We start from the raw sequence: 13488 nt of genomic DNA, 5'->3' as shown, positions 1-13488 counted from the left end.
CAAATGGCAGTATTTCATTCTTTTTTATGGCTGAGTAATATTCCATTGTATATATAGACCACATCTTCTTAAGCCAGTCATCTATTGATGGGCACTTGGGTTGCTTCCATGTCTTGCAGGAGCCCCTTTCTTATTGCCCTGGAAGTCAACCAACTTGAATTCTTTTCCCATAAGAGTTTTACAGATAAGAGAAAGCTAAATCAAGAGAGGGGATGAAAAAACAAATCCAGACTCTTCAAAGTCTTTCCCAACAGGGTCCCTGAGCCAGAGGTACCTTCTGCCTGCTCTCCCGAGTAGGGGGCTGGACAAAACTCTTTTCTTCCAGGCTGAGCTCCCCATCCCTGCAGTGTCACAGAGTCCCCTGACCCTGAGGCAGGAAGTTTGCCTCTCCGAGCACTTTTACATCCTCGTGCCATTTCCTCTTCACAACCACTCTGGCAGGTAGGGGGTCCCCACTCCCTGCTTAAGGGGGAAGGACATGAAGTTGGAAGCAGCGAGGAGATGTGCCCAGGATTCCAGAGTGAGCAATAGAACCCAGGGTATGGCTGATGAGGGTGGTCCTGGGCAGGCCCATGCCTGCTCCTCTCTGTTGTCCCTGAATGTCCCTTTGCTCAGCAGGGGTGACCCTTCTCTATGGTGAATGTGCTTCCAAGCCTTGTCCACGTGAAGCAAGTTGCTTAGGGCATCCCCGAGACTCCTCTCAGTTGCTGTCAGAATGTCTGTTCCCCCAAGAAGGAAAGCATCTTGGGTGGGCAGGGAGAGGCCCCAGTGTGGCTGTCCTGCCACCCAGCTGCTGACCTGGTGGGCCATGGAGAGGGTCAGCTCATCGATTGAGTGATCTTCCTTTCCATGCTTTCTCTCCAGGTGCTTAACCTGTTCATTGCCCTGCTGCTGAACTCCTTCAGCACCGACAACCTCACAGCCCCAGAGGACGACGGGGAGGTGAACAACCTGCAGGTGGCCCTAGCGAGGATCCAGGTGTTAGGCCGGCGCACCAAGAAGGCCCTTTGCAGCTTCCTCAACTGGCCCTTCTTGCTCTCCCGGCCCAAGGCGGAGCCCCAGCTGGTGGTGAAACTCCCACTCTCCACCTCCGAAGCTGAGAACCACATTACTGCTGACATGGCTGCGGGGAGCCCTGGAGGGCTCCTGGCTCCCAGAGGCCCCAGTTATGACCACAGTGACTTCATCACCAATCCTAACATATGGGTCTCTGTGCCCATTGCCGAGGGCGAGTCTGACCTCGATGACTTGGAGGATGATGGTGAGGAGGATGCGCAGAGCACCCAGCGGGAAGTGATCCCCCAAGGGCAGGTGAGAGTTCTCCCACAGGACAGCCACAGGAAGCAGGGAGGGGACTTAGGGCTGGAACGACAAGGGGCAGTAGGGAAATTTTGATGAAGAGGTTTTCCAACCTCAGGACTGGCGCAGCCTTGAAGAGTCCCGGGCAAGCCCGGCATGAGACCCCTTCACATAAGGAAGCACAGGCCATGCCAAGCTTTCTGGAGGAGGTGACATTTAATCAGGGCCTGGAAGAAAGGGTCAGAATTCACCAGGCAAGCAGGGAGCAAGGGCACTGCTTGAGCCCCAGGCGACTTGGAGTTGCTTGAAATTGTCTTTCATATAGCTGCCCCATTTGCTCCACCCAACCCAGGCTCTGCGCAGGAGGTGCTAATAAGATTGCTCTAAGAACAGGATGTTGTCCAAGAGCAAGGCTCGTCTCATCTTCACCAGCAGCCTAAAAAGTCCTGATCATTATGTGACTCATTCATCCAGCTTTTCCCGACAGGGGATGTCACAGGGAAATGACTCTTGTTCCTTTTGCACCAAAGAATTTGAAGCATATTTTTGGGTAATATATATATTTTTAAATGCTTCACACAGTTCCTTTCTACCTTAAGCTGATAAATCAACCCTCGTTAACCTCTTCTCAACAACTCAGGGCATGCACGTCTCCACAATGTAGGAAGGCAGGGGTCCCTGTGGGGCCCGGAGACAGAGCGCTGCTGGCCAGGCCACTAAGTGGCCTCAGACAGCTGTGCTTTGAGTCTGTAGCTCTTCCCTAGCCTCCGTCCCTTGCAGCTGTCACTGCTCTTGTGTTCCAGCAGCTGCTGTTATCAGCTGCCATATTTTACATGCCTTTGTCTGGGTGACAGCCGAGGGCAGGGCGTCACCATCCCCAGAGTAAAGGACATGAACTCTGTGACGCTGTCTCCACTCAGAGTCATTTTCAATTACTTTGGAGGTTCTTGGGGTCTCCAGAGGGCCAAGTTCACTACCACTCTGACCCCTGGACAAGTGATAATGGTCATGGTTAACATCTGTGGAGCCAAGCACTGCTTGCGAAGTGCTTCACAAGTATGAACATATTTAGTCATAAAAATAACCAAATGAAGTAGATCTTGCCTTCTCAAGTTTGCAGATGGGAAAAATGAAAATAAGAGAGGTTAAATAACTTGCCTAATGTCACACAACTTGTAAGTAATGACGCCACATATTACACACAGATCTATCTGGCTGTATGTACGTATGTTCGTTGCATATATTAGGTCCTTGGCTCTGGCAGATGATGATTTGCAATATCTCTTCAAAGTTAGAATTGGTTAGCTGAGGGTGGGCCCAGGTACCCAAGTTGGGACTTTCTCTCACTAGCAGGAGGAGCTGCAACAAGTCGGGAGAGATGAGGACCACCTGCCACCCAGGAGCTCAGGTTCTGGAATGTCCTCTGAGGACCTGGCTCCATACCTAGGTGAGAAGTGGAAAGACGAGGCTCCTGCTCAGGGCCCTACAGAGGTAGGTATGTGAGCTTCCTGGAGAGGTTAAACAGCCAGCTGGACAATGACCAGTGGGATGGAGGGGACTGGAGGATAGGGCTGGGCATGGGGTATTCCAGACTACACTCAACCGCGGAGCCTCATGTCTCATCTTGGGAATTTTTAAAGTCCTTCCAAACCTCTGGGCTAATCAGCATGATTTCACCGGGAAGAATGAGGTTCCATAGGCTGGGGGACCGAGGACCTGTTCCTCAACCTCTCTGAGCCTCCGTGTCTCCATCTGGGAATCTGAGTGGTAATGGCTACTTGGTAGGATTCTTTTGAAACTTCAATGAGATGCTGCTTGTCAAATGTTTAGCTCCTGCCTGAAATGGAATAAGTGCCCAGAAAATGACAGCCAAGAAAAAAGGAAACAAAAGACAGTGCACAGAGAAAGTTAAGTATCTTTCAGAGCCAGCAGATAAAAGTTGGAGTTGCTGTGGGTGAGGAAGTCTTCCCTGTGACCATCTCCCACCTCCCACCCCCACTTTCTGTTGTCCACACCGTCTTCTCGGGCCAAAAGCAGACTGGTGCCGGGGAGAGGCTATCTGTACTGAGTGCTGTACTGACAGACTTACATAGACTGAGCAGGAAGAAGATCTTATAGGAGGTAAAAATAAACTTGGTGGTTTCATTACAAATCTTTAAAGAAAACAAGCTACATTGAAAGAGGTATCTCTAAAGATTTAGCATCTGTAATAGCACTGTATTAAATGCAAGAATTTAACTTGACACCTAGCCACTGAGTGCCGATGGTGACAGGCACCGGGTAAGCAAAGATAAGGAAGACATAATTCATCCCAAAGTTATCAAGCCCATCAGCTTGAGGAGTGCCAGCCACTGGCTCTGTGCCTTTGGCCAAGGCTGACCCAGCGGGGTGAGAGAAGAGGGTGGGATGAGAAGGGATTTGACGGCTCTGGGTGAACACCACCCTCTTGGTTCCAGTTGGGTGAGGGTTGCCATCTTCTACACGTGGAGGACATGTTTCTGCTGAGCATTCTAAGGACTCCCCTGGCTAGTTTTCTCTACTTGGCGTTTTCAGTACACTACCGCTGGGGATTGTTTTTGTTTTTGTTTTGATTTTGTCCATGACCCTGGCCAGGCAGGGAGGGTCTGACAGTGACAGATGGGCACCCACCCCACCATTTGGGTCCATTAGCCAAGCGATCAGGTTTACTAATATGAGAGCAGCTTCAGCTCCTAATTGAATTCATCTGGAGACATTATAGGGCTGAAGCTGCCAGGAGGGCAGCAGGGCCCCTGCAGCATTGCTCCATGATTAAATATTCAAGCCCAGTGAAGGCTGAGAGTCTTTATGGGTGTAATTACCGTGTCTCGGGCCATCGCCAGCCCTCCCTCAGGGGCCTGGAGGTTTAAAGCCTCACACAGCTGAACCTCTGGGGCTCTTCAGAGAGCATCACTATTCTGGGGCTCAGCTGGCAAGGCACCGAAACAGAAGGGACGCCGTGGTGGGTCCAGCCCTGAGGGGCTCTCTCTGCATCTCGGAGCTCTGAGCCAGTCGGACCTGTGGTGACAGTGTGCAGATTCACTGGGCCCCTCAGAGAGCTGGGTTCACTGCCGGGGCTTCTGCCCTGCAGGGATTGGACGACACGAGCTCCTCAGAAGGCAGCACCGTGGACTGCCTGGATCCTGAGGAGATCCTGAGGAAGATCCCTGAGCTGGCGGATGACCTCGATGAGCCAGCTGACTGCTTCACAGAAGGTAGAGTGGCAGCCACAGACCTCCTCCATTTGACATTCATTAGGGCCAGAATCCAGCTCAACAAGTACTCATCTGGTCACCTCTGTGTCCAGGGTTCTGGCCTGGGGTCCAGGGGATACAGGCAAGCAGTGCCCCTTGCTCCTCACTCCCAAGCTTGAGGGCCCAGCATCAAACACAAATGCCAGACTCGCAGTAGCTGAGTGGTGGGATCTGCATCTCATGCCATGTCAGACATGGCAAACAGATGCTCTGCCTTCCTCATCACCCTCGAAAACACCTCACTGAGTTATAAACCAGCCCCCTTGAGGTTGAAAGGGAAAAGGTAGCCACCACCATAAACTCTTGACTTGGGACATAAAAGGACCCAGAGGAGGGCCATTATGCATCTGTGTCCCTGCATCTCCTATGTGACTCTTAAAGGCAGAACCTGCATCTTACTCTTCTTTTTCCTCAATGTTTAGAACAGTGAAGCCTGTTATATTCTCAATAGATATTTGTGCAATAAGTGAATAAACGTATAGTTCATACTATGAAAGTAAGTGTGGCCTAAATAATTAAACAAACAAACAAACCACTTAATTGAGTTTCCACTTTCACGTGACCCTGGGCTGGGCTGCCCCCAGGCCCCATTCCAGCCATGTGGAGACCCCCCAGTTCAGCACAGGCTCAAGGCATAGCCCCTCAGACACCCCCAGGCTCAGGCCCCATGTCTTGTCAAAGCTCCAGAGAGGGTGGGCTAAGGATAAGGACTATGCTATCAACTGTAGGGAGGAAGATGCTTGGGAGGAGGTGAGAGTGGACAAGACCAGGGGTGGAGAGGGACAGCTGAAGGACACGATGGGGAGGCCGCCTGAAAGGGACCCCACTTCTCTCATATTCCAGGAAAGAATTCTTTTCCAAAATAGCGGCAAGTGGGTTTCCCTGCAGAGTGGTTTCCCTTCAGGGCTGGAGTCAAAACACGCCTCCTTTACCAGTGGGACATCACTCACCATCAGTCCCCTCTCCCCACAGGCTGCATTCGCCAGTGTCCCTTCTGCAAAGTGAACAGCTCCAAGTTTCCATGGGCCATGGGCTGGCAGGTGCGCAAGATCTGCTACCTCATTGTGGAGCACAGCTGGTTCGAGAGCTTTATCGTCTTCATGATCCTGCTCAGCAGTGGAGCGCTGGTAAGTGGAGGTAGGGGTTCCATGCCACAAAGCCCTCCAGGTGGGGTCTCCACCATCCAAAGGCCCTGGAGCTGCAGCAGTGGGCTCCCCTGATTCCTGGGCTGAAAGTCCCCAACCTGTGGCTGGAAGGCGAGCTGCAGCCCAGCACGAAGACTCCTCTTAGCAGGAGGGCATGGTAGGTGCTTGAGGGGCCCATGTCATGGCCTGTTACACCTGGCTGCTTGGATTTCAAGCAGTGAGTGTGCACATCCCACTTTTTTGTTGGGGAAACTGACACTCAAAGAGTTTATGGGGCTTGTCCAAGGTTACCCAGCTTGTCAGTAGGAAAACCTAACTTTGCCTTCATTTGATCCCAAAGTCCTTGATTTTCCACCTTCTGACCTCCCAACACACTGCCCTTTTCTGAGGGCCCAGTACGAAGAGGACCATCCTTCCCTGCCCTATCAAGCCACTTGCAAGTACTGCTATCACTCACTCAAAGTGCATGGCAAATCATTACAACAGCACTTCTCAAAATTTAATCAGCCGGGGAACTTGCTAAAATGCAGATTCTGATTCAGTAGATCTAGGGTGGGACCTGAGAATTTGCATTTCCAACAAGCTCCCACGTGATGCTGACACTGGTCCACAGGCCACACTTTGAATAACGAGGCCTTACGGTCCTCTAGATTCTGAGTTAAGACACACTTCCTAAGCCCCTTGCTGGGTGTCGAGCTTTGTAGGACAAGGAAGGATGTTCTCTCTGCACCATGGCGTAGGCTCACTACACAGTCTCAACTAATCTTCCCAATGAACCAAGGTAGACGTAGACACGGGAAGGGACTCATCCTTGGCTGTCCACATTTTATGGATGAGGACGTCACAGCCCAAAGACACGGAGGGACCTGCCCAGGCTCCCAGCTCATTAGTTAAAGGGAGGACTAGCACCCCACTCTCTTGATTCATGGTTCCCGGTGTTTCCACTTGTCTTGCTCCCTGTGTGCCATTTACTCCCAGAAAACAATCTACTGACCATCTGGGCACCCACTTAAATGCCATATTTCCCAGGAAGGGAGCCCAAACTGCTCAGGGTGTTGTCTCAGCCTTAGGGAGGAGCAAAGGCAGGTAAGAAGGTTTGATCTGAGAGGTAGAAGGAGAGCTAGGCCAGCAAGGGCACAAAGCTGAGGGAGAAGAGTCTCACGGAGCAGGCTGGCCTGCCATCTTGGAGAGGGGGTGGCAGCATCTGATGGTGCCCACTGCCCTGGCACAGGGTGGTGACGGCCCCCCTAGAATAGCAGTCTCAGCACAGTCCTGAGTGCAGAGGCCACACTGCAGGGCAAAGGGAGGCTGGGCAGTGCATTCTCCACACCTGCCCTTCCCTCTATCCTGCAAATGATAACCTCAATCATTTGATGAGGACTAAGTGCTTTCTTCATCACCGCCTTCCCTTGTCTCTCTACTCCCCTTCTCCACACACCCCTGCTGCTCTCCTGCCCTCCCCTCCCGGCAGGGAGCTCACATCCTAAACCAGCTGCTGGCCCCACCCCAGTGCTCTCCCTCCCCTCCCCATCTCCTTCCCCAAGGGACTGAACTGGCTGGCACCAAATTTAGTCTTCCTTATGCTTTTACTTTGAGTACGTTTTAAAAAAAATAGCATGAGTTTTTATCTGACAAAGTAAAGAGAAAAAAAAAATACTTGGAAATTATGGGAAAATGCAAAGAAAAAATATCACCCATTTTCCTATCACTCAAAGAGAATCTCACTTTGAAAACATTTTGGTGCATTTCCTTCCCATCTTTCTTATGCACGTAATACATAAATATTACAAAACGGAAACCATATTTGTGCATTCTGTAATTTCTCAGTAAATTTTCTCAGTAATATGGTTCTCCTACCTCATTAAATGGCTGCAATGTAACTAACCCCCAGCTCACTCCTAATAAGCATTGAATATCCTATGCACACTCCTTTGGAAACGTTGGCTTATTTCCCGTCTTAGGTCTAGCTTTAGAAGTAGAACCAGAAGCAGGAATTCTTGTGCAGTTTGTGGAGGGTGTGCTCTGAGCTGGAGCATGTGAAGGAAGTAGGACAGAACAGGGAATGGAGCTGGGAAAAGACATGGGTTCCCATGAAGCCCAGCCTCAGCCTGATCCCACAGGAACTCTGAAGCATAAAGGGCCTCACGGGACTGCCCCACCTTGAGGCAAGAGGATGGTCAGATACTGGCTGCGGCTGCCCCCAGAGGGGTGATATAGTCTGCTACAGCGGAGACACTTCCCTTCAGCCCAGGGACGTGTCCTCAGGCAACAGGGGCATTCACCAGCCTTTAGCAACCAACATTCACAGCAGCTGGGGATGGTCATACTGGCTCCTTAAACAGGATCTAGGTGGGACACCAACAACATCTAGTGTCCTTAGGATACACTCTTGAAGGCAGAATTGCTGGATTTCTAAAAGCTTTGAGTCATATTACCAAGTTGGGGTCCCAAAAACTGAACCAGTTTTCACTCCGCCCAGCTGTATATGAGAGTAGCTGCTTCCCCACAGCCAAATCGACTGCGGGGTTTCCCCCCACCATCCACTCCCACCCATGCCTTTTCCTCTTCATCAATCTGATAAAAGAAAAACGGCATCTTCTCTTCATTTGAATTTCCTTGATTACCAATGAAATGCAGCATTCTTTTTCAGAGTTCACTGGTGAGTCTTATTTTCATTTTCGCGAACATCCTTTGTTGCTTTTATTTTTAAACTAAGTCACTGTTAGCAATCCCTTTGGTTCACTTCCAAAATCCAATTAGAGAAGGTTTCCTTTCTCACTTGTGTTCAGCTCCCCTGCAAAGTATAAGCAGGGCTGTGTGTCCCTGTTGGCTCCGAGGAAGTCCTCGTTTGTATCTCGCAGGGCCTCCTCCACTACCCGACCCTACCTCCCAGAGCAGAGAAAAAAAATGATGCAGGCAAACTGGTTACCAAAGCTCTCTCAGGGGCTGACTGGGTCCTTCCCTGTCCCTGGGCCCCAGTGCTTTGGGTCTAGGCCGCCTACCATTTTGCTCCTTTCCTTCCAGGCCTTTGAAGATTTTTACCTTGACCAGAAGCCCACGGTGAAGGCCTTGCTGGAGTACACCGACAGGGTGTTCACGTTTATCTTTGTGTTTGAGATGCTGCTCAAATGGGTGGCCTATGGCTTTAAAAATTACTTCACCAATGCCTGGTGCTGGCTGGACTTCCTCATCGTGAATGTGAGTGTCCCAGTGGGCACTTGTGGGGTTTGGGGTCCTTTCCCCTGGCTGATGGCTGCACCTAATGCAAAGGAAGCTTGGAGGCCTGGCCTTCAAGGGTGACTCCAAAGAGAAGTCTTAGCAAGGGGTCTGAGAATAACCCTGCATACCTGTGATCCAGGTAAGGTCCAGGCAGTACATGATTCCAACACAACAGTGACACTCAGGTGAGTCTTCAGTTCCTAGGTCTCCATCCAGAAAGACCACTTACTACCTCTGTATTTTATATCCAAAGCAAGATGGCACATGACCTTGCGTCCATTGTCAAGGCTTCTAGACCTAGGGATGCTGAGGACTTCCTGGCACAGAGAACCTGCCCTCCCACTGACTCAATGATCCCCAGCCCTGGCTGCACTTTAGAATTACTTGGGAAGCTCTTAAGAACACAGTGAACAAGCACTACTCTTCCCAGAGATTGGGGTCTTACTGGTCCTGGGTGGAGTCCATGCATCAGTATTTTGTAAAAGCCCCTGGGCATGTCCAATGTGTAGACAGGATTGAGAACCACTGAGCTTAAACCACTGGTGTCTCCCCAGTGGCACTAAAAGGGGCAAAGGGTCCCTTTGGAGAGATGATGAGCTGGAGCTCATGTGTTCAGATGAACCTGTGGCCACTAGCCCTGCATTAGGGGATTTACCAAGTGCCTCCCACACATTAAACTTGAGATTCCTCAAAGGTGTGAGGAGACCGTCCTCAATAAAGTCTCCTAAGAGCTCTCCTAGCCCCCAGAGCCCGGAGTGAGCTCCTCCTCCTCTTAACCACACAGCCCTCTATCTATCCAGGCCCTTGCAGTCTTGGCTTTTCAGGATGGCTGCCTGGGCTATTTGTTCACTGCTGCACGTCTGAGGATCCCTGCAGGTGGGGGAGGCACGTGCTCTGTTTGCTTCTGCTTCCCACACTCCCACAGCCACTGGTGCCAAGGTCTGCACATCAGAGGTGTTAGAAAATGTGTCTGTATTTGGTGCTTGCCTCCTGAAGCTGGATGGGGTCCAGTTCAGAACATTCTGTCCAGTCTCCTGTGTTGGCAGGTCCTCCACAGCAGATCTGTGCACCCAATTCTCTTGTTTCCTGATACCAATGCGCTAGCGGCATCAGGCCACTGTACCACAGGGATTAGCTGTGAGGCCTGCAATCTGAGTCACAGGTGATAATTTTGTGCGTATCATATAATTATTCATAAATGAAAGGGAAATTTTATTCCAGCTACCCACTCTTGTTAGGGGCAGTCACTCCTAAGTAGGTCTCACTAGTTTCAGTCCTGATCCCCTGATGTGGTCACCCACTCATCCATCCATCCATCCGCCTACTAATTCTTCCTTCTGACCATCCATCCCTCCTTCCATCTATCCAACCATTCACCCTTCCTTTTTCCTTCCTTCCAAACATCCATTCATGTTTACTTCTTCTGTTTATCCTGTCAGTCCTCTCCTTCCATCCATCTATTCTCACTCTTCTTTCCCTCTTCCCTTCTGCCCATCTATTCATCCTAACCTTCCTTCCATCCCTCTATCAATTTGTCCTTAACCCTTCTATCTTTCTATCTTTTGATTTGTCTTTCTATTGAACTATCCAGTCATCTAACCTTCTATTCACTCATTCAAGCACCTTTCATCCAATTTTCCTTCTGTTCACACATTTTCCATCTTTCTATTCTTCCTTTACCTCATCCATCTATCCTTCCTTTCTTCCACCCATCTGTCCACTCACCTCTTTTTCTTCCATTCATCCATCCACGCACCCATTCTTCCATCCAGTCAACCTTCATCAGTCTCTAATCTCTTCCATTCCTCTGCCCATCTCTCTCTCTTTTCATTCATCCATCATTTATCCAGCCATCTAACCTTCCCCAATTCATCCATCCCATTCATCCACTATCCATGATTTTATATTTTATCTTTCTTCTTTGCTTTCTTTCTTCCATTCTTCCTTTCAACTCTCATATCCATCTTTGTATCATTTAGTCCATTCTTCTATCCAGCCATCATTCAACTTTCCATCAAGATTTCTTCCTTCTTTCTTTCCTTCCTTCCATCCATCCATCCCAACATGCCTCTCTCTATTTTTTCAATTTATCAAGTGCTTATTTATATCAATAACTACTGCATATAGGATTGTTTTATGAAGTGCTCTGGAGGGGATAGAAGCCAAGAAATAAAAATTCCCTATCTCCAGGAGTTTATTTACTTTACTCTTCCAGTAGATAGGACAACAGAGAGAAACATATGATGAGGGAAGATGTGGTGAGCACTGCTGGAAATAGTTAGTGTCTTAGGGACACAGAGACATGAACCTGCTTCCACTCTGGGGGTGGGGTAGCTGGGCAGGCTTCATATAGGAGGTGGCATTAGATATAAGGCTTAAAATGAGCAGGAGCAACAAGGTGCAAAAAGGACTGGGGGTGGTCAGTCTTAATTAAAGAATGACCCTGGGCAAAGGCACAGACACAGGTACATTTAAGGAACAACTTGATTTGGGTAGGATACGTGGGTGAAATATGACTGGAAAAGCAGGCTGTGGCCATGTAATACAGGCTAAGGAGTCTGGAGCTTATCCTGAGATGATAAAGCATCAATGAAGGTTGGGAGTAAGAGAGAAACATGATCATAATCAAATTTGCAGAGGAGAATGGATGGGATGGATGCAATACGGAAGCCTAGAGACCAGTTGGGAGGCTTGTGGCCTGAGCAGTGGGAATGGAGCTGGGCTTGGATGGGAGGGCTTTGATGGAGAGGCCCCAGCTCCTAATTGCCCCAACTGCAGAGTTTGCTCATGAGGCAGCCTTCCCAGGGGCTGAGCAAAAGACTGAACAGGGTCCAGCGTGGAACTGGCCCCAAACCTCCTGCTCTCACTTAGCCAGGCAGCTGGGTGCCACCTGCTGGTGTCTGGAGCCTTGCCTGGTTGGAGGAAGGGGGTCGTTTGCATTCCAGTTTTCTGTCCTGGTGGAATAAGCCACCGTTCAGAGAACAGGCATTGTTTGGGGCTCTAGCATCCAAGTGTAAACCCTTCCCTTTCTGACATCCCCTCCTAGCTGTCAAGATAAGCTTAGCCTGAGTTCAGCCCACCAGTCGTGGTGCAGTTGGGGGTCTCCCAGGATTGGGTCACAGTCTCTGGCAAGCTCAAGCCAATGCATAGGGTATCTCCCTGGCACCTTCAAAGTTCCTGGAAGGTGTGACCATTTTTCCATGTAAGTTTGTGCCTTTGCAGTCCTTGGTCCAACACTTTAAAAAATGCAAAACTGACCAACCAACAGGGACTCACAACTCAGTCATTATATCTCAGCTGTCTGTCAAAGCTGAATCTCCTGGCCCCATGCCAGTCACTCTTCCTGAAAAACTGCAGAGCTGTGAGGGCCTCGGAGTTCTCTTAGTCTGATTCCCCATTTTACAAAGGTTGAAAGTACAACCTGCACTAACAAGGCACTGACCCAAGGTCACAAAAATATCAGGGTTGAGAGGGAACTAGACCCCACCCAGCCCAGGACTCTTTCTTCCCCACTTTTCTCAGCATGTACAATTGAGACTCACCTTATATTCCTCAAGATAGACTTTCTGCATAACCCCCATGAAGGGCCAGCATCTCTCCAAGTCTCTGAAAGTCAATCAAATTTTAAAGGCTGTTGGGACCTGGCTGGTGCCTCTAGAGAGGAAAGGGAAGGCTGATTTACTACACTGGGAGCTTGATCACCTACATACAAGGGGGTGGCGATGTGGGAGACTGAGATTTTCTTGGCCAAAAGTTCAGATAAATGATGAATGAAATCTTTAATGAAAGAGAAGAGATTGGACTCTCACTGTACCTCTCGTTGGAGTTCAGAATAAGGTGGGAGCCAGGATGATGGCTCTGACAGAGTAGGGAGTGGGAGGGATTTCCTGTCTCCATCCACCAGGGTCAACTTTCTGGAACCCTAGGGTGATGCTTTTGCTCTCTGCCTGCACTCAGATCTCACTGACAAGCCTTATAGCGAAGGTGCTGCAGTATTCTGATATGGCATCCATCAAAGCCCTTCGGACCCTCCGTGCCCTGCGGCCGTTGCGGGCCCTGTCTCGATTTGAAGGCATGCGGGTAAGACCTATCTCCTAACTGCTCTGGTCTGCAGCATTTGGTACCCATTCCCCCTTTACGCCCTCCATACTACTGACCCTGAGCTCCAGGCCCTACCCCCACAGGTCAGCTCAGGGGTCCCCACTCTCTGCTGTCACGTTGGTGGTGCTGCAGTATCCTAACTCTCCTAGTTCTCCTTCAAGTCCCTCTGTAAGCCCTCTTCCCTTCTCACCTCAAAGATCACATCTACCAGGACTCAGACCTCACTCTCTCCTGCTCTTAGTGAGGCAATCCTGCTTCACTGCGTCACAAGCGTCGCTTACCTCAATCTCCCCACCCTGCCTTTTGTCCTGATTGCCAAAATCTCCGGAACACCCCAAGCTCTTCATCTTTCCATGACAAATGAGCCTTGCCTCTGGCACTCCATTTAAATGCAGTGACATTAGCAACTCAGCAGCTCAGTCACCACCCACTGGAATGCATCTTCTCTCCAA

The 13488-nt window shown here is 49.9% G+C and overlaps 1 protein-coding gene across 3 annotated transcripts in view; it reads left to right on the top strand.

The window, feature by feature from the left end:
• Positions 1-13488, top strand: part of SCN10A (sodium voltage-gated channel alpha subunit 10) — a 74803-nt gene that overhangs the window by 48434 nt on the left and 12881 nt on the right. For 2 of the 3 annotated variants that reach the window (XM_028168854.2, XM_007191455.2), the window contains 6 exons: positions 865-1311; positions 2650-2790; positions 4409-4532; positions 5544-5698; positions 8741-8914; positions 12893-13015. In XM_028168854.2, coding sequence (XP_028024655.2) covers positions 865-1311; positions 2650-2790; positions 4409-4532; positions 5544-5698; positions 8741-8914; positions 12893-13015 — 1164 coding nt within the window. The remainder of the gene's footprint in view (positions 1-864; positions 1312-2649; positions 2791-4408; positions 4533-5543; positions 5699-8740; positions 8915-12892; positions 13016-13488) is intronic. The other variant, XM_028168853.2, reaches the window with a different exon arrangement.

Source organism: Balaenoptera acutorostrata, chromosome 10 (assembly GCF_949987535.1).
Source record: "Balaenoptera acutorostrata chromosome 10, mBalAcu1.1, whole genome shotgun sequence".
Taxonomy (NCBI): domain Eukaryota; kingdom Metazoa; phylum Chordata; class Mammalia; order Artiodactyla; family Balaenopteridae; genus Balaenoptera; species Balaenoptera acutorostrata.
This window is presented reverse-complemented; position numbering and strand designations above follow the sequence as displayed.